Here is a 27,294-nt window from a genome sequence, read left to right as displayed (position 1 = left end):
CGTCAGAGTCGAAGAGCTGCATTATTATTGATGTCTTGAGGAATCCTGTGGGAACGTGAAACTCTTGGACTCTGAAAGCCTCAAGTGAAACTTTGTCAATAAAAATACAGAGTTGGGTCCGCGCGGAGACAATCTTGGAGAAGGGCGTGGGGACGAAACATGGGAAGCCTTTGGGAAGAGGTGGGCGAGAGGAGTTGGGAGGGCTTGGAAGGCTTCCTCCCCACCATCACACCCATGATTTCCCACATATTGCTGCTGTTATTAATCATATTATCAAGCGTGAGCTGCTAACGAGTGACCGACGCTTACAATACCACTAACAAGGGCTTTTTGAAGAGGTTTCGACCCAGTATTGCACTGGTAAGTTTTGGTGGTGTTGTTTGTGCTGGAATGCGGTGGCATTTGCAGTGTCCCAGACCGATCTCGATGAGAAGCCCAAAAGCCCTTCCCTCCTCTGCGCTGCTGCCACCGAAGAAAACGAAACGGTGAGGCCTGATAGGCCACCCAGTTTATTGAAGTATACTCATCAATATTCGAAAAGTATAATTCGGGCTTCGAACAAGCAAACGAGATCGCACAACAACTCAAAAGGTAAGGCCAGACTGGATCGCTCGACAGGCAAACTCAGCGGTTGGATATCTTGGTATGGAATCTGGATACCTGAATGTTTGCGCAGGGGAACGACCTTTACGCCCAAGGTTTGTTGTGATGCCGGGGTGTTCGTTCGGCCTCTCCGTACGTATCCAACACATCCGGAAGATGTTGCGACCCCGTTGGCAATTGTGACAGGTAAATTCGTCAAGCCCAAAATGAACATCACGATCCTGTCTTGCTTTCCAATGAGAAGTGTGGCGATATGCTCTTTCATTGGCTCAGTGACCAAGTTGGGAGAATGCGTCTCCTGTGTGACTGTGGGCAGTGTTGCTTTGGGGGAGCTGAATTGAACAAGGTCTCGCTCGGGTGCTTTTGGAACGCTCAGTCGCAACATCGATCCAGGAGAAATGAGTCCCTTCGATTTCATCACATTGTTGTGACCCTGAAGGCAGGCAGGACCTGGAAATGAAGAAGCTGACGAATTTCTGTGAGCTTATGTGGGGAAAGCCTTCATGGGGACCATTCCAATACGCAAAGCACCTGGCCACCATCAAAGAACTTGCAATTCTGGAGGTTTCCGTGCCTTTGCCCTCTGGGTCTGTCAGTGCTTTGAGTCGAGAGGGTTTCCAATTTTCTTTTCCCGCAGCCATCTCGCAGAAGTTGAGCAAGGTGACGCGCCAAGGTCCTCAGAATCGGGACAGAGCAGAGGTGAGAGACTGCGCCAATCAGCCGTGCTCCAAAAAGCCCCCTTTGGTCTCAGAGAATGGAAGGAACGTCCAAGGCATCATCGTCGTCGATTATTACGAGGTATTCATAATATTTATCCGCGACCATGGGCATGAGTTGCACACGCACCCTCAACAGGTCTTGGAGTGGAAAGAATAAGGGCCTCCAGAAGTACTTTGCGGCGCTGCTAGTGCGACTCGCCCGCTGTTACGGAGTTGTACGGAGCCTTTTGAATGATGTAAAGTATGATGGATGGACTCCTCCTACCAGAGACTGAGGCCCAGAGTGCGACGACCGCCGTCCCTCTGGAACCACTCAGCCGACACACCCATCTCTCACTCTTGAACCACCACCTTGGTGCGATAATACTTTCCCACAGCTGATTTACCCACTGAGCCCAAGCCGTGGCGGAGAGGCGCGTATCGCCGTCGTACCGTATCATCCAATACGACGAGCAACAGCCTAAGCGTCGGCGAAAGGGCCCTCAGCGTGCAATCTCGCGAGAATCAAAGAAGAAGTGGAAAATTTTGGAGCTCTGTTCTCAAGGGCTGTTTGACCATGATCTTGGAGAAAATTTCTGCCATCTTCCTGGCTGAGTTTGGTGCAAAGTGCAGCTGGGTCTTGCGGAAATTCTGCTGGCGCGGGTCGCTTGGGGAACTGGAAAATGACGGTACATAACCGGTAAGAGACGATACGGACCATTCTCCAGCAGGGTTGCCAGCCAGTGGCAGCAGCTGAAGCAGCAAGCAGACCTTCCTTCCCTTGCTGTGCCCCCCTTCCCTTGACCAGCGCTGGCTGGTAAAATAATCAATGGCCCACCCGCTTTCCCGTCGCTCACTCTCTCACTCTCTCGCCCTCCCTCTCCTACTACTACCTCTCTCCCCTCTCCTCTCACTCTCACTCTCACTCTGCTTTCCCTCACTACGCTCTCTCCCATACAAAAAAAGTACACCCGCCTTGGTGAGTATATTCATAAACACTCTTATTTTCAAGCACTCCCTCCCCACCACCAACACAATTATCTTTTCCTTCTTTCCAACTGCTTGTTTCCTATTTATTTGCTCTTTGAAATCGTCGTCGCCGTCGATTTTTCCTTCGTTGCGCCATCTCGCTTTCGCTCACCTGCGACAGCATATAGTTCGGGAGCAGACCAGCAAGCTAACATTCACAGGCTGAAACCGCCAGCCTCGAAATACTCATCCACCACCTTTCTTGATCTCATTCTCAGGTAAGTCGCTTCTTAACGCGCTTTCTTTTCGTGCCATTACCCGGCTTGCGATCGCGCTTCCTGTTTGGGCGCGCGCTGCACCACCCATCCGCCCACACCACACGCCTTTCGCTTCGCGCACTGTCGCATCGTTCCATTGCTTGTTCTCTCTGCTTTCTCTTCGTCCCTGGAGCATTCCGTCTCGCTCTTCCGCATCAATTTTCGTTTCTCCATCGAAAAATCACCTTTGTCCCTTCATCCGCTCACCAGCCCTCGTGGAACAGCCTCAATCTCTCAACATGCCTAAGGAGAAGACTACCCGCAAGGCCAAGGCTCCCCGTGAGACTGGCAGAAAGAAGAAGGGTAAGATCAACCGTTCGCCGACTCCCACTTTTCCTTCACTAACGAGTCTTTCCAGACCCCAACGCCCCTAAGCGTGGTCTCTCCGCGTACTTTTTCTTTGCCAATGAGAACCGTGACAAGATCCGCGAGGACAACCCTGGCATTGCCTTCGGTAAGTCCGGCGGACCTCGCTCAGCCTCTGGCCCTTGATGTCTAACGCCGCGCAGGCCAAGTTGGAAAGATGCTCGGTGAGAAGTGGAGGGCTCTCAGCGACAAGGAGCGTAAGCCATACGAGGACAAGGCTGCTGCCGACAAGAAGCGGTACGAGGAAGAGAAGGCTCAGTACAACGTATGTATACTTTCGGTGTCCGTGTCGGAAGAGAAGCGTGCTGACCATTTTAATCTCTAGGCTGGCGACGAGGATGAATCGTCCTAAGTGACCCTCTACTCGAGTCGCTTGGTCGCCTGGCGTTGCGTGTTCCTTTTCCTAAATTCCTGATAATCCTATCGCTGTTTTTGCTGCCTCTTATCGTATTTGTTTGTCCTCTATTTATGGCTTCCGGGATGGGATGATGGTGGTTTGCCCTTGCTTTTCTGTTCATGAAGGATCTTCAATGGGAATGTTAGTACTTGAATCCGAAGGTGCCCGGCGCTGGATCCATCGACGGGAGAGCCTTTGTTCTCAGTAATGGTAAAATACTTTCCAGTGAAGCTGCAGACGAAACCTCGGGTGCAATCCTCATTTCTGGAATTAATTGAAGGTCTGGTGGTGCTGCAGCTGGCACGCATCTTCATGTGGCCCAAGCTCCAGCTCCGACGCGGAGACGTCATCGTTTGTTTACGTGTCGGACGCGTCGAGCTCCGATATCTCCGGTCGCTGCCTCAGGCTGCACTTCTGAACAACAGAGGAAACTGGCTTGACGCTGACAGGCATAAGTCAAAGTTCTGATGACGGGCTGCGAGAAATCCCCCAAATTTTCCGAAGTCGGAAATTCATGCACTGAGGCTCTTAGGTCCCTGTGCTTCGAAGTATCAGTGCCCGACGGACGGGAGAATGGAGGGCCTACTGTTCGATCGAGATGCATCGCGATGCGAAAGATATGCAAGAGGGGAAATTGTAGGGCTGAGATTGGCTACCCGTTTCTTAAGTGATCTTTGGGGAGGGAAGAGTGAGTTATTGAAGACTACCTCGTACGTACATTGGACTGCGTCAGAGATTGGTTGTCGGACCGTTCAACGACGACGGCTACGGCTCCATATCTGGATGAGATATAAGGTTTCTGATATAGATGGATGCTTGGGACATCAGGTCTTGTCTCGACCCGGTGAATATTTAAGCGGCATATTCGCTTCCCTCGCTTCGCCCATGGTTCAAGATTCGCAATCGAATGTATTTTAGATTTTGGTTATGTTGCTGTGAGATTCTCGTGTCGTGTGATGAACGAGAGAAAGTCGTTCGGGTGTGAAAAGCGCAATATCAGCAGGGAGAGCATGCAGAACTGGTGGTTACCCGTACTGAAGGTCTTGGTGTTCCAAGGTTGGTGTTCTTCCTCTGTTGCTGGTTCACTTGGGATATCCGCCTTTCTGTGGCAGTCAGCGGTCGAATATGGTGCTCTGAGTCGGGACACCCGAGAACAAGCGAAGCCATAAGCCGATCATCTTGCCCATGAGTCCAGGCCATGCATTCAGATCAAAGTCAGTTGCAACGGGTAGGATTGAGACGATCCATGGCGGCTCAGCGGCTGTCACCGCTGATGGGCGGTTCGTATTGGTGAAACCATGGTTCTGACGAGGATGGGGGAGTTTATTTCAAGATTGAAGAAAATCCATCCGCCAGCCTTCCAGGGCTGACGAAGTGATTTACCTTTTCGAACATCAGGTGACGACAGCTTAACGGGAGTATTATAGCATCGCATTGTGGACAGTCATATGCAGCGGGGTTGCACCCTCACCACGGCTCAATCATGGCCCATGCTAAAATCCAGCCATGCATTTCCCGCCGCCCATTAGACACGACCACGTCAACAATCCAAGCGAGACTCTTGCTTCATGGTCAAGGTTTATCCCCAATTCGTCTTGAGAGCCGCATCCCCAAGCCAGCCTGCTCGTTCATTGACCCCACCTCAGCATTCTTGTTTCTGCACGGGTCTGGCGGGTGACTTGAATGGGCTTGTCGCTTTTAAATCTTCGTGTTTCGCTTCTCTCTCTGACCGACCCTGGTGTGGAGTTCTCTTGTCGGAGACAACCACGATCAATCGATATGCATACGAGGGTCGATCCCGATAGCACTGCACTTTTTTTTCTTCCTGCAAGAATTTTCCCTTTGCTCCTCCTCTGACTGTGGGCGTCTGAGCTGTCTTGCTGCCCCTCACCGTGAATCTGGCTGTGACTCTGACAGTTCATTCAACTTTTCTCCTTCCTTTTGTTCTCCTGTTGCTTTCATCCGATATATTTTTTTCTTACGGAGCAAAGGAGTCGTCGCTACCCGTGGTCTTTGTGCTTTTGCTTTCTTCACTTGCTTGCTGGCCGCTTTACTCCACACCTCACTCACGGCCTCCCCGCATTGCTCTCTCCCAGCTATATAACGAGACGCAACCTCTTCTCTTCCTGGCCTTGCATGGCCTCACATAGGTAAATCTCACAATGGCGCTGAGCGTTCCCGCCGGTATCGCGGAAGAGGTCGCCGCTGGCTTTCGCCGCTTTCGTGACCCTCTCCCCGAACATGCGACGGAAATCACCGGCCTCATCGCGGATCTCTACACAATCAGCTCGTCTCTCAAAACTTTAGAAGACCTCTCGACGGATCGTCGCTACCGGCTCAATCTTCCCTTCGCCCGTCCAGACCTAGACTTGGCTAGTGCTAGCTTGCAGTATACGCTTGAAGATATCGTCGACTACTTTGGCCGTCTTGAGGGCCGGAGAGCGACAAGTCGGAGTGCGCATAAGAAGGTCTGGGCGGATATGGGAAAGTTCTTCATGGCCGAGTCGGAGGAGTCGTTGGCCATCCGCTTAGCCAAGTATAAAGTATTCTTGATAGAGTTGGAGGATTATATAAAGGAGTGAGCAAGTTTCCGTACCCGAAGCCCGAATTGAACCATGTACTGACGGGTGTTGTGCCAATTCATAGAAATAACCCGGACCATGGGCATATGTCTCGCCTCCGCGAAGCGTTCAAGGAATTGTTGGTTCAACAGGATAGCCGCCTCGCGGTGCGCATGGGGGCGATGTCCATCAGTTCCCCGTCTTCCTTGAGCAGTGATAGTACCGCCCCGAGCAGCCCAGTGAGCGATAGGAAACCCCGTACTCGCAGGTCGTATGAGCGCCCTCGACCTCCCCACCTTTCTCCGCAGTCGCCGACATCGGCGTCGTCCGGTTCTTTCTTTGAAATCCCGCCGCTGGCCCCTGATGCCCCCGGCTCCCCAGTCACTAGCTCAGCTACCAGCCATTCCTTGGGTTCGGGTACATTGAGCGACCACTGGGCGTCACGAGTGTTTTTCGGCCCGCGTACCGCTACACGTATTCCTAACAGGGGACTTGAGTGAGTCGGTCGGAACATGATGATGAACACTGCTGATAGGCGTACTAGTTCGATATGTTACGGAGACGCTCAGACGGGATTGAAACCCTGGCTCGTAGACCAGGGATTTGAAGAGATACTTCAACTGGCCTTTCCCGGTACTGCTAGCGGGCCCGACTTCCGGGTATTCTTCTACCTCCGAGAACACGACCACCGTTCACGAGTCGTGTGCAAAGCCGCCAAGCGTGGGGAACCCAGTGAATATTTCTGTCTTCCATTGAATATGCTGGAGATCGTCCGGCACCAGTCTTCATGCTTGCAGCTGTGCCGGCGGCGCGCCAAAGGGAAGGAACTAGTCGTGTGGGCCAACCTCAAATTCAGTACTATCGAAGGTAGGTATTTTGCCAGACCGATTCATGGAATTCTGGATGCCCATGCTGATACGCTCAGACATGGTCCTCTTCTACTGCACGTTTTTGGCACTCCGCTCCCAGGACTCAGGTCGGCCGGTGGATAGGATCCGTGACTACGAGCTGAACCATGAAGAGGAGCTCTTCGGATCGTAAGCTCAATCGCCCCCCTGCCTAGTCCCTCTGCTGACTCCTCCAGACCAATACTAGATGACGACTTCGTGCATGCATTACGGGTCTACCGGGATGGAGTTACCGGTGCAGTGAGACTGCAAGCCTCGGTTCACAGAGGCGAGATGAAGAGGTAAGCATTCAGCACCCCAAATACGACCGAGAGCTAACTATAAACCGTAGATCGCCCGTCTGGACCGCATTTATAACAGACCATATCAGATCTCGAGGCTGGGTGCGCCTGGTTGAACCGAAAGTCGTCCTGTTGCGTGATCTCCACCAGACAATTTTTACATTCCCGGAGTACAACCCTCCAAAGACTCAGCGAGGCGGGCACCTCCTCAACTTCACGAATCGAACTGGTAAGCTCTTAACTCATGTACCTTACCTTGCTGGTTCCAAAGTGCTGACCCGGACCAGACGCGGAAGCCTTCATAAGCACCATAGCCGAGCTCGCTACCGAAGGGAATTCAATCTAAATAAGGGTCTCGTAACCCTGCTTATTGTACTGGCAATGGTGCGGGGGAACGACAAACAAAACTTCCTGAATCAGGACTGTACGTGTGCCTCCACGGACACGAGACTAGAAGAACGACTTATGATTTACGCTTCCATGACTGATACGACTAATGCTGATGTTTGATTTTGGAGCGGCGAGTCAGCATTGTTTGTTTGGATAGCATGGCGCATTGAGTGAATGATCGTTGGGCGAGGTTTGGTGTTTCGATCTGGGATACATGTATGATGTGGCTCTAGTTAGAATAGAAGCAAAAGTAACCGTCGACGAGCAAATGGGTATCTTAATCCAACCGAACTCCAGCAGTAGAGAAACTATCCTGAAACGCCAATATCGCCCAACCCGGAAAGAAACAACTCCGCGCGCCGCTTCGCCCTCAACTTCTCGATCTCCTGCTTCCGGGCATCCTTCACCTGCTCCCTCGCCGCCCTTCGTTCTCGTCTCACCTCCCGCTCTCTCTCCGTCTCAGATCGAACATTCATAAGCTCCTCCATCTGCTTCTTCCGGATCTCCTCATCCTTCGAAAACGCATAGAAACCTGTACCCCGATTCCTCACCTCGGCATCAGCGTCATAATGCACCTCCTCCGGTGTAGGCGATCGATCCCGCCTCTTCGCTAAATTCGCCATCTGATCTGCGACAATATCAGAGGGTCGGAATGCCTCGGCCTGCACTGCAGCTCCGTAGATGAGATTCTCCGGTCGGGCGGGGCGCCAGCGTTCTCTGGCCTCTTGTCCAGATCCGTTTGACTCAGCTCGAAGTTTTGCAGCGCGGGCCGCCTCTTTCCTTGTTCCCCGACGGGTTCGACCGAGTTCGTCTTCGTAGGAGACTATCGAGGCGTTGTCGTCATCGTCCTCCTCCTCTCCCTCCTCGTCGCTCCCGGAGTTTAATGAACCCTTCTCCCGCTCAGCATCAGCCCACTTTCGATCAAAATCGACGAGCCCCTCCTTCTCCTTCCGCTGTAACCGAGACAAGTACGCATCTCTGGTTTCCTCCGCCTCGCTATCACTACTCCCCTCCGCAAGGTAAAGCCCCTTCTTCAAGTCCTCGTAAACCCTCGCCTTCTCCTCCATCCGTCGCTTCGAGCGGTGTAATGTGGCGGCATCCACGGATCCAATCTCAGCCGAGGACTGGTGGATCTGCCGCACTGTGCTGTGGTCGTCATCGTCGCGGAGGTCGGCAGCCGCGCGCTTCTGGGCGCCCTTGTTGGGGCGTGCAAAGATGTCTGATTTGGAGGATTTGGAGGGGCGAGGGCGGGCTCCACGCGAGGTTGTTGCGTGGGCGTCTTTGTCTTTGCTTATGAGGGAGGAGAGAGTTGATGTGAAGGCGAGGGTTGAGGAGGAGGGCGCGGTGGATGTAGACGTGTTTTTGGGTTGCTTGGGGTGGCCGTATAGTGATTGGTTTGACATTTCGATTCGAGGCCGACGTCGTCAGTTTGTGACGGTGAGACTGAGGGCTCCAAGGTTCATGCAGCTCCGATTTTGGTGTCCCGATCTCGGTGGACTGTGATGACTAAGCATAGAGGTACCCCACGACCGGAGGGGCATTTCGATATGAGTCGTTGGGCTTCATCTTCCAAGGTTGTGGACTCTGACTCTAATTCAGTCAATTGATAATAGGCTATCTCAACATGTCTGCCCCCGTATATCTCGGTGTCATTGGTAAGCCTAACCCAACACCACAAGCCTACCCCACTGCTATAGACTCCCCAAACATCTACTTACAACGACACAGGCGTCGGCGGCGTGGGAACTGCCTTCTTAAGTCAACTCGCGCGCCTCCCCAACGCCCCGAAACTCGTCCTCCTCGCCCGCTCCAGCCAAACCCTCCTCTCCCCAACCCCGTCATACAGCCCCGCCATCCCCGCCGCAGACTGGAAAACCGCCACCGAAGCCTCCTCCCTCACCAAGTCCGGCGCCTTAACCCCCGACGAGATCGCAGCATATCTCGCCTCCGCCCCTGGCCGGTCCGTCCTTGTCGATAATACCTCTGACCCTGCCCTCGCAGGCTCGTACCCCGTCTTCCTGCGCAGGGGCATCTCGATCGTCACACCGAATAAGAAGGGGTTTTCGTCCGACCTGGCTCTGTGGAAGGATATCTTTGCCTCCGCGGCGGAGGGAAAAGCCCTCGTCTACCACGAGAGCACCGTCGGCGCCGGACTCCCCGTGATCTCGACACTGAAGGATCTCGTCGCAACAGGCGACGAAGTCACCCGGATCGAGGGCGTGTTCTCCGGAACGCTCTCCTTCCTATTCAACACATTTGCGCCCGCCTCTGGCGCCTCAGACGCGAAATGGAGCGAGGTCGTGGCCAAGGCTAAGGAGCTGGGATACACGGAGCCCGACCCGCGCGATGACCTGAACGGTATGGACGTCGCGAGGAAATTGACTATCCTTGCGCGTATCGCCGGGCTGGATGTCCAGGCGCCTGATTCGTTCCCGATTGAGTCGTTGATTCCGGAGGAGCTGGCGGCGTTGCCCTCGTCTGGCGAGGGGATTGCGACGTTTATGGCCCGGCTACCGGAGTTTGATGGGCAGATGGCGGGGATCAAGGAGGGGGCCGAGAAGGCCGGGAAGGTGGTGAGGTATGTTGGAAGCGTGGATGTTGGGAAGAAGGAGGTCCGCGTTGGATTGCAGCAGTTCGACAAGGATAGTGCCATCGCCGGGCTGAAGGGGAGCGATAACATCATTAGCTTTTATACCCGTCGGTACGGAAGTAACCCGCTTATTGTCCAGGGTGCCGGTGCCGGTGGTGATGTTACGGCCATGGGTGTGACGGCTGATCTGCTCAAGGTCATTGAGCGTCTCTCTTAGCCGGCCTCCGGAGTTACATATCATAAAAGTAAACGAGGGGATAAGAATCGCTTCGATATAGATAAATCATATTTCATGGGTATGCAACGGTTATGCTACGTTACGACCTGAGAAACGCCTTCACGGCTTCCCCCCAATACGGACCTCGCTTGTATGCATGTATACCGGGGACATTACCCTCTTTCAGCCCATCAATCGCGACGGCGAGCTCCTCGCCAAGTCCCTCATCCTTGATATCCCGGATCGGATACAGGTACGTATGGAAGGCGAACACAACAGCCTTGGACGAGGGGAGCCGGTGGAGCGTCTGTCGCTCGCAGCGGAGATACGTCTGCACGTCTTAGCCAGCTATCCAACGCAGAAAGCATAGATCCTCGAAGGGAGGGTGATGAAATTAGCAAAGTACTTACATCCGCCCCGTCAAACCCCTCCACCTGAATTCGGCCTTGACCCTCTCCCTCTCCCTCTCCCTTATCCCCAATCTTTTCAGCACCATAATCCAGCGACGAATAATCATGCAACCCGCCAAACGCCGCAAAAAGCCGCGCCTCGGGCGTCATGATACTCCAATTCACCCTGACAACGAACCTCCCCACCTCAAGCCGTGCAAAGAACCTGTCCATCGATTTCTCGAGTTTCTGCTTGTACCCGGGGACCGGAGTGTGGATTTTCGAGAGCGGGAGGGACACTTTCTCGCGCGGGTTGAAGCCCGACGGGTAGTATGTGCTGTAGGCTTGAAGGATGTATTGGGGGTCTTCACCCCCGGCCTCCGGCGTGGTGGTGGGGATAGTGGGGGGTGAGGTTGGGTTCGGGAAGAGGATGAGGAAGTCCTCGTCTATCCAGGAGGAGAGTGTGTCGAGGAGATGGAGGAGAGAAGTATTGAGTGATTCGGTTTCGTCTTGCGTGTCATTGGAAGAGGAAGAGTGTAGCAGAAGTTCCTCCGGATCAACGGGGGCCTTGAGACCCGTAACGAGATTCTCAATCATCGTTCCCTTCTTCCCGTCCTTCTCCTCCTTCTTCCTGGCGGAAGACGACTGCGTCAGGCGAAACATACGCGGATACCGCGTCGGTAGATAGGTCCCCATGACGAAGGCGTACCACTCGCATAGCGCTTCTCTGATGCGGGCATTAACCTCTGGCGTATCAGGATGGATGTTCAGAGCGCGAACGATATCCGGGTGTCGTTCCAGTAAGGATTCCCGCAGTTCCAGACGGTCCTTGTACGTTTTGTCCATGGGGATGAGTTCTGAGGGGTCCAGGGTGGATATTGCTTGAGCGGGGCCCATGTTAGCTTATTCTTTCTTTCACGATGCCCAGATAGTGGGATGAGAGGCGCACCCATTGTGAGATGGTACTTCGGCTTGAACGGTCTATACACCAGGGGATTTGCGGTTTCCCAGTTGAAGTCTGGGAGGGGCATTATGGGTGGGTATTTGTCTATGTCTCTCTCCACCTGCGGTTTGGTTGAGCTCGCTGAGAGCGGGTTTCGCTGAGGTGAGGATGGTACTCCATGTTTGAGGTCATTATCATGTGTATGATTCAGAGACTGCTCAAATGTTAGCGCTTTCTCGGTGCAGTTATCTAGATGGGAGCTCGTACTCGGATGTAGATCCCAAGGAAGATGAGAATCACGACCCCAAGGGAGACGCCTGCGAGCGGGGTCCTCGAGAGTGAGAGCAGCTGTGGTTCAGAATAGGACTGCATCCTGTCTGTCTATAGAAGATGGGTCATCCTGGAGGGGAGGGGTTAAGTAAGTTATCAGAGTCCAAGTTGGAGATAGTTGGAGATATCGCCAGGCCTCCGATTGGCCATCACGACCGTCCCAACGCCGATTGCTCGAAGCTCCGACAACTCAAAAGGATCAGATTAGTATTGCTGTGCATAGTAGCTATCAGGGACTAGTATATAGAGGGTATCAATAAATCAGCACAACGCCAGTAATGTCCGTCAAAGCTTGCTGAACAGAATAAACCATCCCACAAGACAAACGCTTCGAGAGAAGACCGGGTAACGCCTCACCAGAGATAATGCCAACGCCGTAAACAAGGCCCAGACCTGGATCATATGCAGGCCCAGTAATCACATCGAAGCCCTTTCATGCCGCTGCTTCAACTCCCCCCCACCACCAGAACTGGTATCTGCACCCACACCGGTGCCCACACCACCGTACTTCTCATTCTCATTCGAGACACCTAGCCCAAACCGATCCGGGAGCTCGTTCAAGCTCGGCGCGCGCGGCCGCTGCATCCCCCGCGCCCGTCCCCCAACCCAGGGGATATTATACGCCACCAATCGCCAGATATACAGGATCATATCAAAGATAATCAGAGCAATCCACGGAATGATAGTTACGAGGCCAAGGACGACCTAGATCGTGTCAGGTGTTAGCGGGCGCAAAGTCGTCGTGCTGGTATTCTGGGGTTGCGGGTGTGGCCTGGTGGGTGATGAGGAGGTGACATGGACATACGAAGCATCGGACGACCCAGCTTTCGATGTAAATTAGCTCCGCGGGGAGAATAGAGTACCATGCCATGCTGATTTCGTGGAGAGCCGTATAGGATGGATCCGTGGTGGGTACCAATCTTTGACTCCTCCTCGAGCGGTTCGTAGACAGCGCTGGCTTGTTGAGGAATTCCTCACGGGTAGAAATTCGCGCAGATTTGTATATCGTCGACAACCCGGCAGCACGAGGTATCGCCGTATCCCAGGGGTTAACGTGGCTCAAGCGACGGGTGGTGCTCGCGTGTCTGGCGGCTGAGGAAGTGCGGAGTAGCGATCGAGCTCTTGAGCGGGGTTAACTCGGCTGGTGTCGGCTGTTAAACTTATTAGTGCATTCCGAACTCTGGGAACGACTGGCAAGCTCATCGTATTCTGCCGGATGAGTGTGCAAAGGAGAGTGTCATTGGAAAGCTTCGTTCTGTGAGCCGAGCTTGATCAGGAAGTGACGATTGGCCGAATCGGGAAATTGGTAAGCAGCCCCCTGGGGCCTGAGGCCGCAACTCTCGTTCACAGTGGTGTCTGGGGGGTGTGTTCATTGACTCTCGATTAATATCAATGCTATGTTCAAATACGGCGTATTCCGCCAGTATGTCCAAGAAATAACACCTCCATCCAATTATTATCTAAAGTACGCCGCTAAAAGTATATGTCTATCACAGAATTGCACCACCAGAAAGAATCATCGCGGCATCCGATAATGTTCGTATGAGGTGAAAGAAGGGTCGTCCTGATCAACAGGACCATACCCTGCGGAGCGCCAGGGGGTTAATCCCGAACCTGCTGGCTGCTGCGCTTGTCCGAGGAGCTCGGTTTCGCTGTCGTTCTGCTGTTGGTAAAGCCCACGGCTCAAACCACTGTCCGTTCTGGACGGCGCCGGACGGAGGGCGGGATGGATATGCTCCATCGCTCGCGGATCGTGCCCCTCGTATGGCTTGAGATTTGGTAGAGTAGGAACAGACGGGGCGGGAGAGGACGTTCGCGAGGAGCTAGGGGACCACTCGCCCAGGGCGCTCCGCGGTGTTTGCGAGCGCTCGGTCATAAGATCCTCTGGGCGACCATAGATGCCTCCACCAAACTCATCCCGGAAATCGGCACGATCTTTATAGTACGAGAAGTCAAGGTGGTTTTCCGGAACCACCTCAAACGGAGCAGAGGATGCGTCCTGCATGGTCTTGCCAGGGTGGGTGCGCATCATAGGATCCATTACAATGTCTGAATACTCTCCCTCAATCTCGGATGTTCCCAGCCGTCCGCGATAAATTTGCTTGAGCGCTTCTGCAGCCTTTTCGTGTACCATAGGTGTGATCAATGGCTTGAACAGGGCTGGGTGGCCAAATTTAGAGCTGAGTCGTTCCGCTGCCGATTTGCTCGACTTGCTGAGCGCGAGGGCTTCGGTATCGGTCAAGTTTGCCCTGTTATAATACGTGCAGTCGTGGTCAAATGTTCTCATGCAATACCACTTGAATCCCAGCATCAGGAATGGGAGTGGAACAACGCAGAACACCATGTTCCAGGTCCCTCTAGCCTTCGCGACGAGTGCAATGATCACATTAGACAAGATAGCCGCAAATACCAGTCGGTTGAACAGAACACGCCAGAATTGGCCCCCGGATTCGTTCTTGGTCACGAAGATGTACATCAACATGTACTTTTTCAGCATCGCGTCCATCCCAAAATACAAGGCCGTGACCGGAAGTACTATTGGCTGCAAGGTCGCGAAGCAAACAGCAACGGTAGCGTAGAACAAGAAGTAGTTGTAATAGCTAGCATAGTCGAATGGAGGCGGAGCGGTCCACTCGATTGTCTGCCGGGGTGTCGGAGAGAGGAAAGTTTTGGCAAACCACACCCAGAAGAGGTTCACAAGCTGCACCAAGTCGATAGCAGCACCCATGTTCCGCTGGAGTAGGTAAGTTACCCAGAATGGAGACACTTGGCACATAGCGCTGACAGCCTTCTGATAGAACTCCCCATCCTTGACCGCTTGCCAGGGGTCTTCGTCTTCCTTGTTCAGCTCAATAACGGCCGCAACAAACGTCCACACCGCGGAAAACAGGGAAAAGACTACCAGATTGTTGAATACAAAAAAAGAGTACAAATGCCGAAGAACGTGCTGCTCCCGGAGTGTCTTGGTCACATCACCAGCCCGAATCGCCAGTCTGCGGAAGATGATGGGCAGGATAAGGTAAAACAGAGAGGTCACGGCGGGTGAAAGAATACCCTGGACAGCGGCCCAGACGTGGGAGTTAGCATCGAGTGAGCTCTGAAAAGCGGGCCAGACCAGGCCGAGGTTCGACAAGTTGGAAAGGAAGATGGCAATGAGGGCGTTGGGGGCAATCCACACGATCGTCAGCGCTGTGACCCAGAGAAACATGATGAAAGTCTTCCACTTTCGAGCCGATTTAGAGAGTGGCAGATTCTCCCAGATGAGCTCGTGTGGCCGCGGCGCCAGACGGAGAGTCGTTCCGTGAGGGTGCTTGTTGCGTGCGACGTACGCTACCGCATGGGCGTGCTCAATCTTCTCCCAGCTGACGAAGCCATATGGCATCGCATTCCGCTTATCGATAGATCTTCGGACATGGCGGATCTCCTCCTCCAGTCTCTGAATCCGGTCGGTAAGGAAATCGATAGCGTCTACCTTGTCCCTCCCATGATCGCCTCGTAGGTTCCGGGGTGGACGCATCGTGGGGCGGTTAGGTGGTAGTCGATCGGGATTCTTGAGATACTTGGCTAGGACGGACTCTAGACGGCGCACCATTTCCTCATGCTCCTTGATCAGCTTTGGAAGGTCCTTCACGTTCCGTCCAACGGAGGAGCGGGGGATCGCTGCTGTCGGGTTGAGTTCGTCGGTGAGCCGCATGACTCCTTCGTCGGAACGGATGCCGGGAGGAATATCCGTGATCTAGATTAAACTTTGGTTAGCAGTTATGCGGGTGGAAAGGGTTTACGGAAACTCACCATGAGGGTTCGAGCATGAAGACTGCGCTGATAGTCAGAACTCTCAAAGTAACACCTCCGCAGAGCGAGAACAGCTTTGTAATTTCTCCACAGAAAGTAGGCAATTATGATATCGAAACACCAAGCACAGACAACCTGACTCCAGATGGCGTTCTTTGTCACGAACAGCGGGGTCATTGTTGCGAACGCGGTAGCATGGTTGGTATTGCGACTCTGGGAAACGTTGAGTGGAATCATGACGCCGCATCCAATAATACTGAGGAAAATGAATATGTTGCGGCACATCTTGGTGAACCGGATGAAGATCGTCGCGTCGAGACCGATGCAGTCGACCAACTCAGGCTCTTTCGTACGGATAACGGGTTTGATCCAGGCAAAGAAGCCTTTCCCAATACGTGGCGGGGCGTGCTTGCGGTCAGCATGCTTGACCTTGGGTGCGTAGACGAGGCTATGGCGAGGTCGAAAGAGGGAGAAGAGTAAGGCGAGGATGATTGCGAAGGCAGCAGATGTGCCCAGCGAGGCCCAGACAGCGTTTGTTTGAAACTAGAGGGTTAGTGCCTTCGAGATCGACGAGAAGATGCCAACGTACCGCCGACTTGAAAGGATCTTGAATGAGCTTAAGAAACTCATCGGCGCCGTCACGCCGCCAGAGAGTGCTATATTCCATGGCGTACGAGCAAGAGAGAGGACGGCATGGATACTCAGGCGAGGGAGGATGGGAAGCAGGGTGAAACGAGGAGAAACCCCAGAATGAACAGAAACGAGTGACACAAGTGAAACGAGCGAAAGACTAGACCGTCGAAGACGTTTTGTGTTCCAAAGAGAGGCAGGCCATACAGAACATCAGAAGGGTTCTAGACCGTCGCAGCCCAGATTTATGGGTCTTGATCCGAGATTTGAGAAACCCTTTCGTCGGTCCACGCGAGAGGCAACAAGAAAGAGGCGACAATACAGGAGATGCAGAGACTGCTTTGCTGTCTTCGTGGAAGACCCTTCCGCCTGTCACAGATTTAAATAACAGGCCCATCCTCCACCGACGAAATCTGAATCAATCGCGGTGGTGCTATTAATAAAGCTCCATTAGTGTGCTAGTCTGCTCTGAGTATAGAGACCGCTTCGGATGTCTTACCTGGAGGGCTGCCGTGCTCCACGTCGCATCCCACCGCCTGCCCCAATGGCGATTCTGCTCCTGAAATGTCTCGGAGCGCTGCTCGCCAGGAGTTTTCCCACGGTTCCTGAACCAGGGAAATCTGCGCGTGGCAAATCATCGTCGGTTTCTCGATGCCTCAGGATTCCCAGCGGGCCTGACGTGTCGATCACAGCACATCACAGCTGAGCGACAGAGACAACTGTCAATTGCAAATCAATTGCAACTTTATCCCAGGACGGTCGTACCGATGGGATTCTCCGTAGTCGGCCTGAAATTGCCAAAGCTCCCGGGGTTTTCCATTGAGCTCCTTCGCTCTCGATTGCTCCTTCCAAGCATCGTTGTGACGAACTTGAAGAAGGAACACATGGAGCTCGGGGGCGCACCGACGGGTGCAGAACTTGAACTGACACGATGGATCCAACAGCCTTTCCACATTATCAACATCATCCCATTCTTTAACTTAATTGCTTATCCTTTATAACTTCCTGGATCAGTACGGTACGGAGTGAGTAGCTGACTCTACAATGGCGAGTTCGCGCCAGACCCCCGACTCTAACCCTAACCCTCCCCAAATGCCCACGCGAAAATCCGCTGCCACACCATTCACCTCAGACTATGAAATGGTCATTCCGGACTTTTTCCTTCTATGCCGCTTTGAGTTGGTAAAGCTGCCTCAAGACGCTTACTGGAGCCCCGTCCCATTCCACGAAGACTGGGTTCGCTGCTCATTCAATATTGGACAGAGTCGCTTTGGGGGCCATATTTCGAAGGCGCGACGGCACAAAGAGGTGTAGAATTGCGTATGTTGAACACTAAGCACCATGTAAGCAAGTTAACTATCGGCACGAGCAGTCATGAACAACCGCACCTCACTAACTCGTATACTGCCTCGAGATCATGATAGTCGACACGCAGCTCGCTGCAAGAATTGAAGGCCAAACCTGCTTCTACCTCAAAAGTCATGCATTCTACAGTCCTATCGCCGGATCCCAGTACGCACAAGATGTTGAGATGGATAGCCGAACCCGTTGAAGAATCCGTCGACTCAGGAGCACGTGAACTTCTTTTCCCATATCAGTATCGAAGCAAGTTCTGACAAATACCGGTTCTTGAACCACACGACTTGTTTTGGCGTGCTGTGCGATGTGGAAAATATTACCATAATTGATGTCTTCTGTCTCCAGAATCCAATAAGCATAATGCCGGGACTCGTTCAAACAGCTATTGAGAATGCTTCCAAGGAAGCCGTTGCATCGCGGCCTGGGGTGCCAACTATGCCGACGAATGGAGCACTTCAAGATTAAGGCCCTGTTTCTGCCGTGGTCGTCAAGGTTTAGAGACCTTAGTTTAGCAATGTAGTAGCCAGTTCTGGCGGATATCGATGAAGAAAAAAAGAACCCCGATTATCCGCTGAATGCTTAATATTTCACCAGTATAATGACAGCAACTAGGTCCTACCTCTGAGAACAAGGCCGATGGGCTGAAATCATAGTTCACATATCGCTTTGCTCCAGACACTGGGCACCAGGCAACCCTTTCATCAAACCACAACTCTATGCCGAGGTAGCGCACAGCGTCCCGTAGCGTCACCCTTTACGCCCGAATATCCCGATCAATCACCTTCGCTGCGGCTAGACACTTCTCATCCTGGAATCTCGGGGCCACGATCTGCAGCGCACAAGGCATACCGTTGACGGCTTCGGGGTTGTCTAATTGGGTTGGTAACTCAGTTTTAGATCTATATATGCGATTGATTGCTACTGGGAAGGGAGCGGGATGGGATGTGATGGACTGTGTGGGAGAGAGGGGATAGGAGAGACATACAATTCGGCTGCACCCCGTCCGTCATAACCATAGGCTCCGGATCAAGCTCCGCAGAGGCATTCCCGTACGGGACTATAATGGCTGGATACTATACGCCGGGCATCTGTTAGCTTCGATTTCTCGCCATCCCCCCAGAAGACTACAGGTATAAGTAGGAAGGATCGAGACGCACATCAACCAGATTCCAGAGCGCCGTATACGGCGGCCATCCATAGGTATCATGCTCAACAGCGGTATTCTGCGCCCCCGGCGCAAGGACAACGTCGAGGTTATATTCCGTAAAGGTCTTCCGCCAGGAGTCGGTGAGTTCTTGTCTCACGTTATGGAGGGCGGCCATCTTGGTGAAGATGTCGAGGTCCTGCGGGACGGGGAGGGGCCCTGTGAAAAGTGGTGAAGACCGCTTTGCGACGGAGGGAACGAACGGTTCGCCGCTCGCGGATATGTGGTCGGGTGGTGGGCTGAGGGTAAAGTATTGCCACGGCGGACGGGCGGGTGGAGGGGGTAATGAGGATCCTCAGGGAGGACGCCGATTGTGAGGTGACGGCTGTTGTCAGGGTTATTGTTCCACGGCGCAGATATAGAAGTGCTATCATATTTCCACGTCTCTCCATTGAGAACAGTAGTCATGAATAGCTCGATATCGTCGAGACTCTGAGCCAGTGGTCCAGCACAGGGCTCGATCCCCGGTAAACCGACTGGAATTCCTGAGATTTGTCCGCCGTAAGGAACGCGGTTCGCCGTTGGCTTGAACCCGTACAAACCACAGCAGAGAGAAGGGATCCGGATTGACCCTGCGATATCGGTTCCCACGCCGAGAATAGAGCCGCGCAGGGCGATGAGCGCTCCTTCGCCGCCTGTAGAACCTCCAGCGGTTAGAGCTGTGTTGTGCGGGTTGAGTGTGCGGCCGTAGATATTGTTGTCGGAGTCGCCGGTCTATACCCCACAATTCATGAGCAAATTATTCATGCACTGAACTTCCTTCAGAATAAGGAGGACAAACCATTAGCGTCTGCGGGATATTCGTCCTGACATATAAAACAGCACCAAGATCCAGCAAAAGGTTCACCAATGCTGAGTTTTCCTTTACGGGCCCATTCTTCAGAAACGAAACATACCCCGCTGTTGTATCAATCCCCTCAAGACAGTAAGTGTCTTTGAGACTGATGGGTAGACCGTGCAGGGGTCCAACGACCTTCCCTTCTCGCTGCAGATAGTCATCCAAATACTGTGCTCGTTCTAGAGCGCGGGAGAAGAAGTGCTCCGTCAGGCAGGAAGTCTGTACTCGAATATAATTGTTAGCTATACATGGCCAATGCCAACATGCACATAGGAGCTCGAATGGTATCTCACCAACTGCTGCGCAACTGCAGCTCTCTTACAAAACGCCCGGGTAACATCCACAGACCTCACTTCCCCACACGCAAGACGCAGGAGAAGTTGTCCTGCCGAGCACTTCTCCGTAATCTCAAGCTCAACTTCGGTCAGAATCCCGCTTTTGCGAACGGGGTCTGCTTGCAGCAGCCGGCCGTCGGCGGGGAGAGATGACTTGAATCCCTCGTCCAGCTTCCATTCAGCTGGGATGAGGGCGTCCAGGTGAGCGCGCCTTTCGGCGGTGATGGACTGCCAGTTGGGTTCGTGAGTATTGGGGGTAGTTGAGGCCATTTCGGTGAGGTGTATAGAGACTCTTTGAGAGGGTGGTAATTGTAGTTTGGGGTCGTGTTGGGTCGCAGAGGTCCGGATGAGTTGGTGAATTTATACATGATTTGGAGCTGAGAATCGATGGTCGCCTAATTATTAATACCACTATGTGAGGCTAGAGCTCGCAAACGGGTCGCCAGGGGGCCTGAAGACGGGCACTTGCAGCAGCAGGTGGGCGCGTCCACCTTCCGAATTTGGGTTGTATAGATTTAGCCCTACCCGAGTACGCATGGCATTTGGGATTGGTATTAGAACAACCCCAACTCGGCCCCCCGGCTCTCAGCTAATTCGTGTACACTTCTCGGCTCTTCACACCGCCACCACTCTTCCAGTATCGCATACAGTAACCGGTTAGACTCCTTCCGTCTTACGTTCATAGATAGACAAGTCTTAATAACGCTCTTCAACTCTGCATCCCCGTTAATGACCTCGGACTGCAAGCCCGCAATCAGAACGGGGTACTGCACAGAATTGAGAACAAGCGAATTCTGACCTTCTGTCCCAATTGATGCTCTGCATATTGCGTCAATGTGGCTGACGATGCGCGAGACTACAACCTCGGTAGGAGGAGATAGCTTCTGGAGTTGCTCCCTCCTCGTCGCATACTGTGAACTTACTCTGGCGGGGAGAAGTAAGTATCGAAATCTGACCGTCAAAGCTCCCGCTAACCGATACGCTTCCCAGAGCTGATACTGAACCAGTGTCCCGCGCATACCAGGCCAATCCCAGAAATCCTCTTCGGTGACTTCCTCATCAATGCAGGAGAGCAAGTCGAGTAGGGATTTCGGGAGCCCACTGACAATCTCGACAGCGTCGGGCTCTCCTCGATTTCGGCAGTAATGCCTCCAAATACCAAAGTGGGGACGTTGTCGGCCGATTGTGAAGGTTGGGAGGTCCATTACACCCATTACTTCGAGGAGATGGGCTTGGTATGGCGTTGGTTGCTGGTGGGTCGGAGCGAGGCCGTTCACCAGTAGGACGTTATATAACCCTTGGAGATGCATGGTCCAGGGAGTTCCATGCATTACCTGCGAGGTTGGATTAGCCATTATCTTGGATACTGCGGTAGTAGCGAAGATCGAGAAACATACCCCGATCGTACACAGTAGCAGGCCCGCGGTAAACGTCCCATCCGCCAGTTCCGCCGCATTCTGATCTAGCTCGAGACGGAACCGCTTCAACGCCGTGTCGAAGTATTCGAAGAACTGATCACTCCGTGAGGGGGTAATCAGTACTTGCAACGCTAGACAAATCCGATACAGTGCCTCGGACTTCTGACATAGCCCTGGTAGCTGCTGTCGGAGTAGACAGGCTGAATCGTTAACAGCACAGAGGATATCTATCCCGGTGGAAAAGACTAGAGAGACACTGTTAGCTTGCCGATGGTATATGTCAAGAGTAGCAGGTATAGATGAGATGAGATTACATTCACCAAATACGCTCTCATCATCCTCATCCCTTCCTAGACCTTGGATTCGAGCCGTCGAGCCCGAGGGTCCGTCCAGCTGCCCCGACAGCACACGCTGACACCTCTCCCGATCCCTCCTTCTTCCCTTCTCTTTCGGCACCACAGACTCTCTAACCGGCTTCTCAGCCCCGGTAAAAGCCCCTCTCGATGCGATGCCAGAACCCCACCTCAACCGCACCTCATAGCCCTCGCAGACGATCCCGCGCTGGTCACAAGAGCGGCAGGTCGGATGGGCGCGGTCACATTTCCGGCGTCGGGATTTGCAGGTCCAGCAGCTTTTGTGGGAGCGTTGGGGTTTCATCTGGTCTTGCCTGTTGATGGGTTTGATCGATTGGATTGAAGCCTGGTGATGGAGGAACGCTGGAGATCGCACGATGGCAGGACCCGCGGCGCGTCGACATACTGGATTTGGCATAGCGGTTTGTGTGGAGGTGCGAGGAGGGAGGGCTGGAAGATGATCTAGAATATTTATCGGTTCGTGTTCTTTGTACATTGTTGGATACTATTACAAGTAGTCACAGTAAAGCAATGGTTGAGCAACCTGTCTTGCGTTAAGCCACTGTATTTTGTCATATGAACAAGAAGTAAACAGCATCCATCCATAGCAACATCATAACCAAGCAAATCTATATGAAGTCCTTATCGACTCATCCATGCTGTGGCGGAGACAAAAAAAAGGTGTATTAAGCATATAATATGCTATATAACTGAGCTTTATGCCGTATTTCGCATTCTACTCCGAGTTCACACCCAGACCCTCACCACCAGTCTTATGGTAAGGGGGTTTAGCGTCAACTGCTTTGTCTGGGTTAAATCGCCACACGCCGCCGGTTTTATCGCCTTCTAGACTGGTCAGACCAGCCTTTTGCGCGAGTTCCGAGAATTTCGGATCGTGGTTCTCTTCGACACGGTCGAAGAAGCGGCGCTCCCATTCACGATTTTCGGCTTTCTCAACCTTACGGAGCTCACGCTGAGCATTCTCGATCTTGCCCTTGGCGATGGATACAGCGTCCATGTTGCCTGATTCTATATTCACGGCGACATCACGCCACGCACGCCGGCTCTCGTAGAGATCTTGTTCCTCAATTGGGGCGAGACGGAGCGGGGTGGTGGTCAAATCACGCACAGCGACAGTCTCGGTCGTCTTGGTTTGGTTATTCTTGATGGTGAATGTATCGGACCATTGGCCTTCAACGGTATACAGGGGCTTCTTCTCGCCCTCGCTTTCTTTGTATAGACTCGCAATGAAAGTGTTCTTCTTGCCGCTCAGCCAGCCTTTGCCCGAGTAGTTGATCTTTGCAATGTAGCCAGAGCTACTGACGATGGAGGTCGATCTTTCGAGCTCCATAAATGGGGTCCCGTAGATCAGTGACTCGACGTGCAGGTGCGGAAGTGTAATGACATACTGTTCCTGCTGGGATGGGTCGTTCTTATCCGTGCCTGGTGGCGTAATCGTTAACAAGGCATGTCCTATCTGTTTGATGTAGATGGTACTCGAAAATGAAGCCTTCTGGGCATTGTAACCTTGTAGCTATGGGGCTGAAGTTTAGCTCTCTCGAATCGAGAACGTGGGCACGTGGACACCGCGACATACCTGAACCCCGTGCTTCTCGTTCCGAATCGCGTACGCAGTCGCCGGAGGATGATGGCTGCTCAATTAGCTACTGGAACCATCTCCGAGAAAAGGCATCCACCCACCTGACCTGTTCGCTAATTAAGGTAGTCTCGCCAACGTCCGCATCACCGTCCCACTTGCCGATGAAGAGCTCTCCCAGGAACGGATTGAGAGGCTTCTTCTCGCTGCCCAGTTTTTCGCTTCGGCTGCAATACTGTTGGCGGAGGGTGCTGAGGAACCACCTTAGGACGGCGAGAGCTCGCTTCTCCGGATCCGATTCTCGTGCGGGGGCAACGAAGAGGGCGGGGTGCTCTGCCCAGTAGGCGGAGTATTCAGTCAAGGAGGTACCGGAAAGAATGAAAGGAGGCGCGGTTAGGGAAGAGAGGTCGCCGTTGAAAGAAGCGATCGACTGGAATGGAACGGTTCTGGTTAATTGTTGTTCTTGAGGGGAGCTCAACCACGGTAGCATGCCTTCAAGAAACTCGACCACGTAGACTTATTCTGGGGGGCGATTCCTGCTCCAGAATCATTGGAAGACATCTTTACGGTTCACCAGGTAGGTATCTGTTCTTTAGATCGAGCAGAAGAGCTCCGGGCTCTTGTAGAATGAGGCAAGGAAGGGATGGGTTAGGAAGCTCGATTCCAAAAGAGAGGGAAGGACAGGATAAACTGGGGAGGATGAGACAAAGAAAGAGGGAAGGGACTGAATTGAGGCGAGCTGGCAACGACAGGTTTGAGATGGTGCAGGGGACAGGAGAGGAGATGTTCTGGGGAAATTGTGAATTCAGAACATCTTTGGAGTCTTTTCCTAACGCGGTCATGGAGCCTCCGATCACGACGTCATTCGCCCTCCTCCCCCACTGCTGCTCTTGCGCGAGTCTCGTCGACTTTTGCACAGCCCAATCATGACGAAGCCAGACCAACTCTTGATCCGCGGGTGCAATTGATTGCGTGTGCGTGCTTGCTTGGGGAATATTATCTCGCACATGAGGATGTGGAGGGTAAATCATCAAATTTATCCGAATCTCCTTGGTCACCAGGAGCAGGGCATCAGACCCTGACAATCATAACTTCTCCACCACCTTCCGTGGCTTAACCAACGAACTCGACTAATTCGTGTCTTGTCTCTGTCTTCGAAGACCCCGCCGTGGCTTGTCGATCTTATCTGATGACTTGGCGAGTTTGAGTGTCAGATCACTCTAACTTATCGTCGCTCCCAAACCAGCCACGGAGTCTCTCACGGTACGGGACCGGTAGACCGATATATCTCACAACAACCACTCATTCCAAGGAACCGGCACTTCCTCTCCTCTCTGCAATTTTCGTAGAAGTTCCAGAGGATACGTCCCTTCTGATCTGAGGACCATCTCCGTCCTTTACCGGTTCCCCTGTCACCTCAGCTCTCGCGGCAGGACCCCTGTGCGCCTCTACAAACTTCCGTCCGTCCTCACGGCCCTTTTCGATATCAACGAATGCAATGGTTATCATCGCAGCAGCGCATATGGCGAACAAAAACGGAAACCCCATCCAGTTATTTTGCGTATCGTTGATGATGGCTTGGATGACGTTAGGGCCAATGATAGATGACTATCCTGAGCTCAGTATGCGCCTTCGCATTTGTGGGATGTGATGAGACTTGGAGGGACTCACGGCACGGTTTGTGATACCGAACAAGGCAAAAAACATGTTGTCGTACCCAGGGGGCAAGAGCTCGCTGATCATTGTCTGGGCGTACTGGAAGCCACAAAAGGTTAGTGTTGTGTGCTACATCATCCAGTTGCAAACCTACAGCGTAGTAAGGAGCTTGAAAGAGACCGAATACGACGTTGTAAAAGTAGAACTCCCACTGCGTCTTTGTCAGGACAAGAAGACCGAGAGTTAGTCTTACGGGGCAGCTTACCCGGTTATGATAACCGATTCGTTTCGTCCAAAGGCCCAACATGCCCCAGAATGGTATCAATACGCTGAAGAAGTTGGTGAAAAGGAACATGCGCTTGGTCTGGATCTTGAAGTGTCTCTGGAAATACCAGAAGCCGAACGTGGAAATGATGGAGCATATGGCCTGCGTGATTCCGAGGTAGGTCAACTGAAGGAAAGAAAAGCTGATAGAGTCATTCTGAATTATTGACACGAGAGACCCTAAGTCCGCATCTTAGCCCTGATATTTCCTACCCACCACCAAAAGTTGGCCACTTACCAGTTGTATTGAGTCCATCGGCCAACAGGAAGTAGGCTATGTAATATAGAAACGTCTGTGGCAAAGACCGAATCTTCCTCAGTGCAAGCCATATTTGTTTAAAGCCTATGGTTGCGTAGCTTGAGCCCTCGGGCATCTTGGGTCCAGGCCGCTTTTGCTGGAAGATGAACCACCATACGCCTAGAATTACCCAGTCTACAGGCTATGTTAGCAGCGGTCAAAATCATGAGCTAGGGATCGGCGTACAAGAATTTGTGAGGGAGATAGCGAGGTTATTCGCGTAATTATTCCCTTGCATCGGGAACAGTATACTGAGGTTCAGCAGCAGTACAAAGAGGTAGCCGATATTGCTATGGGCTGTTGATATGTTTCTGGAAAGCCTGATCAGCAGTTTCTTGGTAGAACTTGATAAATAAGAAACTTACGAAATGTGATTCCTTTCTAGCGACTCAATCGCATCGTACTGCCGCCGACTTATCTTCCCCTCGTGCAAGTCCTCTTCCCGCGCCTTGCGTACATGCAGCATAGAACGAGCAAGCTTTGGAAAGACAGCCGCATAGAATACCAGCGTTCCACCGTAAGTAACATAAGACACGATGTGCATTCCCATCGCCGCAGGCCACTGACTGGGTTCTCTGATTGCTATCATCCCGTATTGTAGGACCCAGCAAATGACTGTCAAGACCAGAAGCAGCCAGCGGCCGAAGGAACCATGGTCTGCAGCGCTGCCAAACCACACAAATATTATGGTCATAAATGTGAAGCTTAGCCCATTGGCGATAAGGACAACCGACGAGACTGATCTCGTCCCCCCTGCCCAGGGAACTACGCATGGAGACGACTCCGTGCATGGCTTGCGGGGATTTGTTCCGGGTTGCCAACCAGCTCCGTTCAGCGCCCATTGGAACCTGGGAGAAGTTAGACGGCAGTTGGGATCAAGAGGAAAGCGTGCTTACAGCGCTGGGGTGTAGGAGAGAGGGCCAACTCCGTTGTCACCTGCCGACGATGAAACTCAACTCAGCATGGCCCGGTGGGAGAGGTGGGAGAGGGGAGGGTAATTCACCGTTATAATAAAGGTAGTATGACCAAAGCTCTCTGCGAGTTGTCGTTGGAGCATCGCATGATTCCTCTGCTCTGAAAAGGCGATTGATCTCGTCCTGGTTCCCTCGTGTTTGCTCTGCATACGAAGGATCGGCATCGTCTTCATTGGAGGACATATTGAGATATATTGCGGGTCAGCTCGCGTTTCTGACCGTGGTTCGGGCAGCTTTCCATTAACTTCTATTGCCGCGTCCAGAGCGAGAAGCAGACAGGCAGAAAATGTTAGGATGAGTGATTGATGGAGGGATTTAGCTCGAGACGACTCCGCATTCCACGACCCCGCGCAGTTGGAGTTTGCGCGCAAGGGATCATCCTGGTCGAATCGAACCGGAGCAAGTGAGAGAGGAGATAGCGAAAGCAGTACTGCTTGTACAAAAGCAGTGGACCGACTTCCCAAACCCCCTCCAACGCGCCTTCGGAGTTTACAAATTTTAGTTTATTCCCTTTATCTGGGTACTTAGTACAGTCCCGGGACCCGTCTACAAAAGTA

At 52.8% G+C, this 27,294-nt stretch overlaps 12 protein-coding genes across 12 annotated transcripts; 3 read left to right on the top strand and 9 right to left on the bottom strand.

The window, feature by feature from the left end:
- Nucleotides 1–2,542: 2,542 nt before the first annotated feature.
- On the top strand, nucleotides 2,543–3,360 carry nhp6 (high-mobility group nucleosome-binding protein). The gene is made up of 4 exons (XM_071024360.1): nucleotides 2,543–2,890; nucleotides 2,946–3,041; nucleotides 3,097–3,218; nucleotides 3,279–3,360. Exons 1-4 carry the CDS (start codon nucleotides 2,827–2,829, stop codon nucleotides 3,303–3,305), a joined length of 309 nt encoding a protein of 102 aa, XP_070886079.1. The 5' UTR covers nucleotides 2,543–2,826; the 3' UTR covers nucleotides 3,306–3,360.
- A 2,032-nt stretch (nucleotides 3,361–5,392) lies between these two features.
- On the top strand, nucleotides 5,393–7,622 carry BJX67DRAFT_114289 (uncharacterized protein). Its single transcript, XM_071024358.1, has 7 exons — nucleotides 5,393–5,928; nucleotides 5,997–6,407; nucleotides 6,456–6,778; nucleotides 6,837–6,948; nucleotides 6,996–7,100; nucleotides 7,151–7,329; nucleotides 7,388–7,622. Exons 1-7 carry the CDS (start codon nucleotides 5,513–5,515, stop codon nucleotides 7,444–7,446), a joined length of 1,605 nt encoding a protein of 534 aa, XP_070886078.1. The 5' UTR covers nucleotides 5,393–5,512; the 3' UTR covers nucleotides 7,447–7,622.
- Nucleotides 7,623–7,764: 142 nt separating this feature from the next.
- Nucleotides 7,765–8,982, bottom strand: BJX67DRAFT_353935 (CCDC174 family protein). Its single transcript, XM_071029167.1, has one exon. It carries the CDS (start codon nucleotides 8,891–8,893, stop codon nucleotides 7,799–7,801), a length of 1,095 nt encoding a protein of 364 aa, XP_070886077.1. The 5' UTR covers nucleotides 8,894–8,982; the 3' UTR covers nucleotides 7,765–7,798.
- A 76-nt stretch (nucleotides 8,983–9,058) lies between these two features.
- Nucleotides 9,059–10,434, top strand: BJX67DRAFT_114269 (homoserine dehydrogenase). Its single transcript, XM_071024356.1, has 2 exons — nucleotides 9,059–9,145; nucleotides 9,219–10,434. Exons 1-2 carry the CDS (start codon nucleotides 9,115–9,117, stop codon nucleotides 10,295–10,297), a joined length of 1,110 nt encoding a protein of 369 aa, XP_070886076.1. The 5' UTR covers nucleotides 9,059–9,114; the 3' UTR covers nucleotides 10,298–10,434.
- On the bottom strand, nucleotides 10,348–12,188 carry BJX67DRAFT_114260 (heme-dependent oxidative N-demethylase family protein). Its single transcript, XM_071024355.1, has 4 exons — nucleotides 11,897–12,188; nucleotides 11,636–11,843; nucleotides 10,708–11,567; nucleotides 10,348–10,628 (listed from the first exon to the last, which is right to left on the bottom strand). The coding sequence occupies exons 1-4, from the start codon at nucleotides 11,999–12,001 to the stop codon at nucleotides 10,398–10,400; spliced, it is 1,404 nt and encodes a 467-aa protein (XP_070886075.1). The 5' UTR covers nucleotides 12,002–12,188; the 3' UTR covers nucleotides 10,348–10,397.
- A 188-nt stretch (nucleotides 12,189–12,376) lies between these two features.
- On the bottom strand, nucleotides 12,377–12,830 carry BJX67DRAFT_381410 (uncharacterized protein; the record flags this gene model as incomplete). The annotated part of the gene is made up of 2 exons (XM_071033015.1): nucleotides 12,377–12,664; nucleotides 12,765–12,830. 2 exons carry the CDS (start codon nucleotides 12,828–12,830, stop codon nucleotides 12,377–12,379), a joined length of 354 nt encoding a protein of 117 aa, XP_070886074.1.
- Nucleotides 12,831–13,237: 407 nt separating this feature from the next.
- Nucleotides 13,238–16,772, bottom strand: BJX67DRAFT_114252 (putative DUF221 domain protein). The gene is made up of 3 exons (XM_071024354.1): nucleotides 16,341–16,772; nucleotides 15,752–16,294; nucleotides 13,238–15,695 (listed from the first exon to the last, which is right to left on the bottom strand). The coding sequence occupies exons 1-3, from the start codon at nucleotides 16,416–16,418 to the stop codon at nucleotides 13,476–13,478; spliced, it is 2,841 nt and encodes a 946-aa protein (XP_070886073.1). The 5' UTR covers nucleotides 16,419–16,772; the 3' UTR covers nucleotides 13,238–13,475.
- Nucleotides 16,773–18,494: 1,722 nt separating this feature from the next.
- Nucleotides 18,495–20,387, bottom strand: gmdB (general amidase GmdB; the record flags this gene model as incomplete). The annotated part of the gene is made up of 6 exons (XM_071031217.1): nucleotides 18,495–18,610; nucleotides 18,726–18,813; nucleotides 18,898–19,238; nucleotides 19,268–19,658; nucleotides 19,726–20,001; nucleotides 20,076–20,387. 6 exons carry the CDS (start codon nucleotides 20,385–20,387, stop codon nucleotides 18,495–18,497), a joined length of 1,524 nt encoding a protein of 507 aa, XP_070886072.1.
- A 142-nt stretch (nucleotides 20,388–20,529) lies between these two features.
- Nucleotides 20,530–22,223, bottom strand: BJX67DRAFT_114192 (Zn(II)2Cys6 transcription factor). Its single transcript, XM_071024353.1, has 3 exons — nucleotides 21,850–22,223; nucleotides 21,515–21,780; nucleotides 20,530–21,451 (listed from the first exon to the last, which is right to left on the bottom strand). The coding sequence occupies exons 1-3, from the start codon at nucleotides 22,190–22,192 to the stop codon at nucleotides 20,672–20,674; spliced, it is 1,389 nt and encodes a 462-aa protein (XP_070886071.1). The 5' UTR covers nucleotides 22,193–22,223; the 3' UTR covers nucleotides 20,530–20,671.
- A 159-nt stretch (nucleotides 22,224–22,382) lies between these two features.
- On the bottom strand, nucleotides 22,383–24,326 carry BJX67DRAFT_353924 (OSBP family protein). Its single transcript, XM_071029166.1, has 4 exons — nucleotides 23,978–24,326; nucleotides 23,590–23,915; nucleotides 23,486–23,540; nucleotides 22,383–23,422 (listed from the first exon to the last, which is right to left on the bottom strand). Exons 1-4 carry the CDS (start codon nucleotides 24,044–24,046, stop codon nucleotides 22,625–22,627), a joined length of 1,248 nt encoding a protein of 415 aa, XP_070886070.1. The 5' UTR covers nucleotides 24,047–24,326; the 3' UTR covers nucleotides 22,383–22,624.
- On the bottom strand, nucleotides 23,672–24,651 carry BJX67DRAFT_114163 (uncharacterized protein). The gene is made up of 2 exons (XM_071024352.1): nucleotides 23,978–24,651; nucleotides 23,672–23,915 (listed from the first exon to the last, which is right to left on the bottom strand). Exon 1 carries the CDS (start codon nucleotides 24,514–24,516, stop codon nucleotides 24,049–24,051), a length of 468 nt encoding a protein of 155 aa, XP_070886069.1. The 5' UTR covers nucleotides 24,517–24,651; the 3' UTR covers nucleotides 23,672–23,915; nucleotides 23,978–24,048.
- Nucleotides 24,193–26,982, bottom strand: BJX67DRAFT_388304 (uncharacterized protein). The gene is made up of 10 exons (XM_071034352.1): nucleotides 26,767–26,982; nucleotides 26,660–26,699; nucleotides 26,129–26,611; nucleotides 25,950–26,074; nucleotides 25,704–25,898; nucleotides 25,407–25,645; nucleotides 25,296–25,352; nucleotides 25,157–25,240; nucleotides 24,871–25,093; nucleotides 24,193–24,819 (listed from the first exon to the last, which is right to left on the bottom strand). Exons 1-10 carry the CDS (start codon nucleotides 26,918–26,920, stop codon nucleotides 24,788–24,790), a joined length of 1,632 nt encoding a protein of 543 aa, XP_070886068.1. The 5' UTR covers nucleotides 26,921–26,982; the 3' UTR covers nucleotides 24,193–24,787.
- Nucleotides 26,983–27,294: the final 312 nt, after the last annotated feature.

The sequence above is a fragment of the Aspergillus lucknowensis genome (genome assembly GCF_044049455.1).
Source record: "Aspergillus lucknowensis strain CBS 449.75 chromosome Unknown BJX67scaffold_21, whole genome shotgun sequence".
Lineage (NCBI taxonomy): Eukaryota > Fungi > Ascomycota > Eurotiomycetes > Eurotiales > Aspergillaceae > Aspergillus > Aspergillus lucknowensis.
The sequence above is the reverse complement of the archived record's forward strand: the minus strand, read 5'-3'. Positions and strand labels throughout refer to the sequence as shown.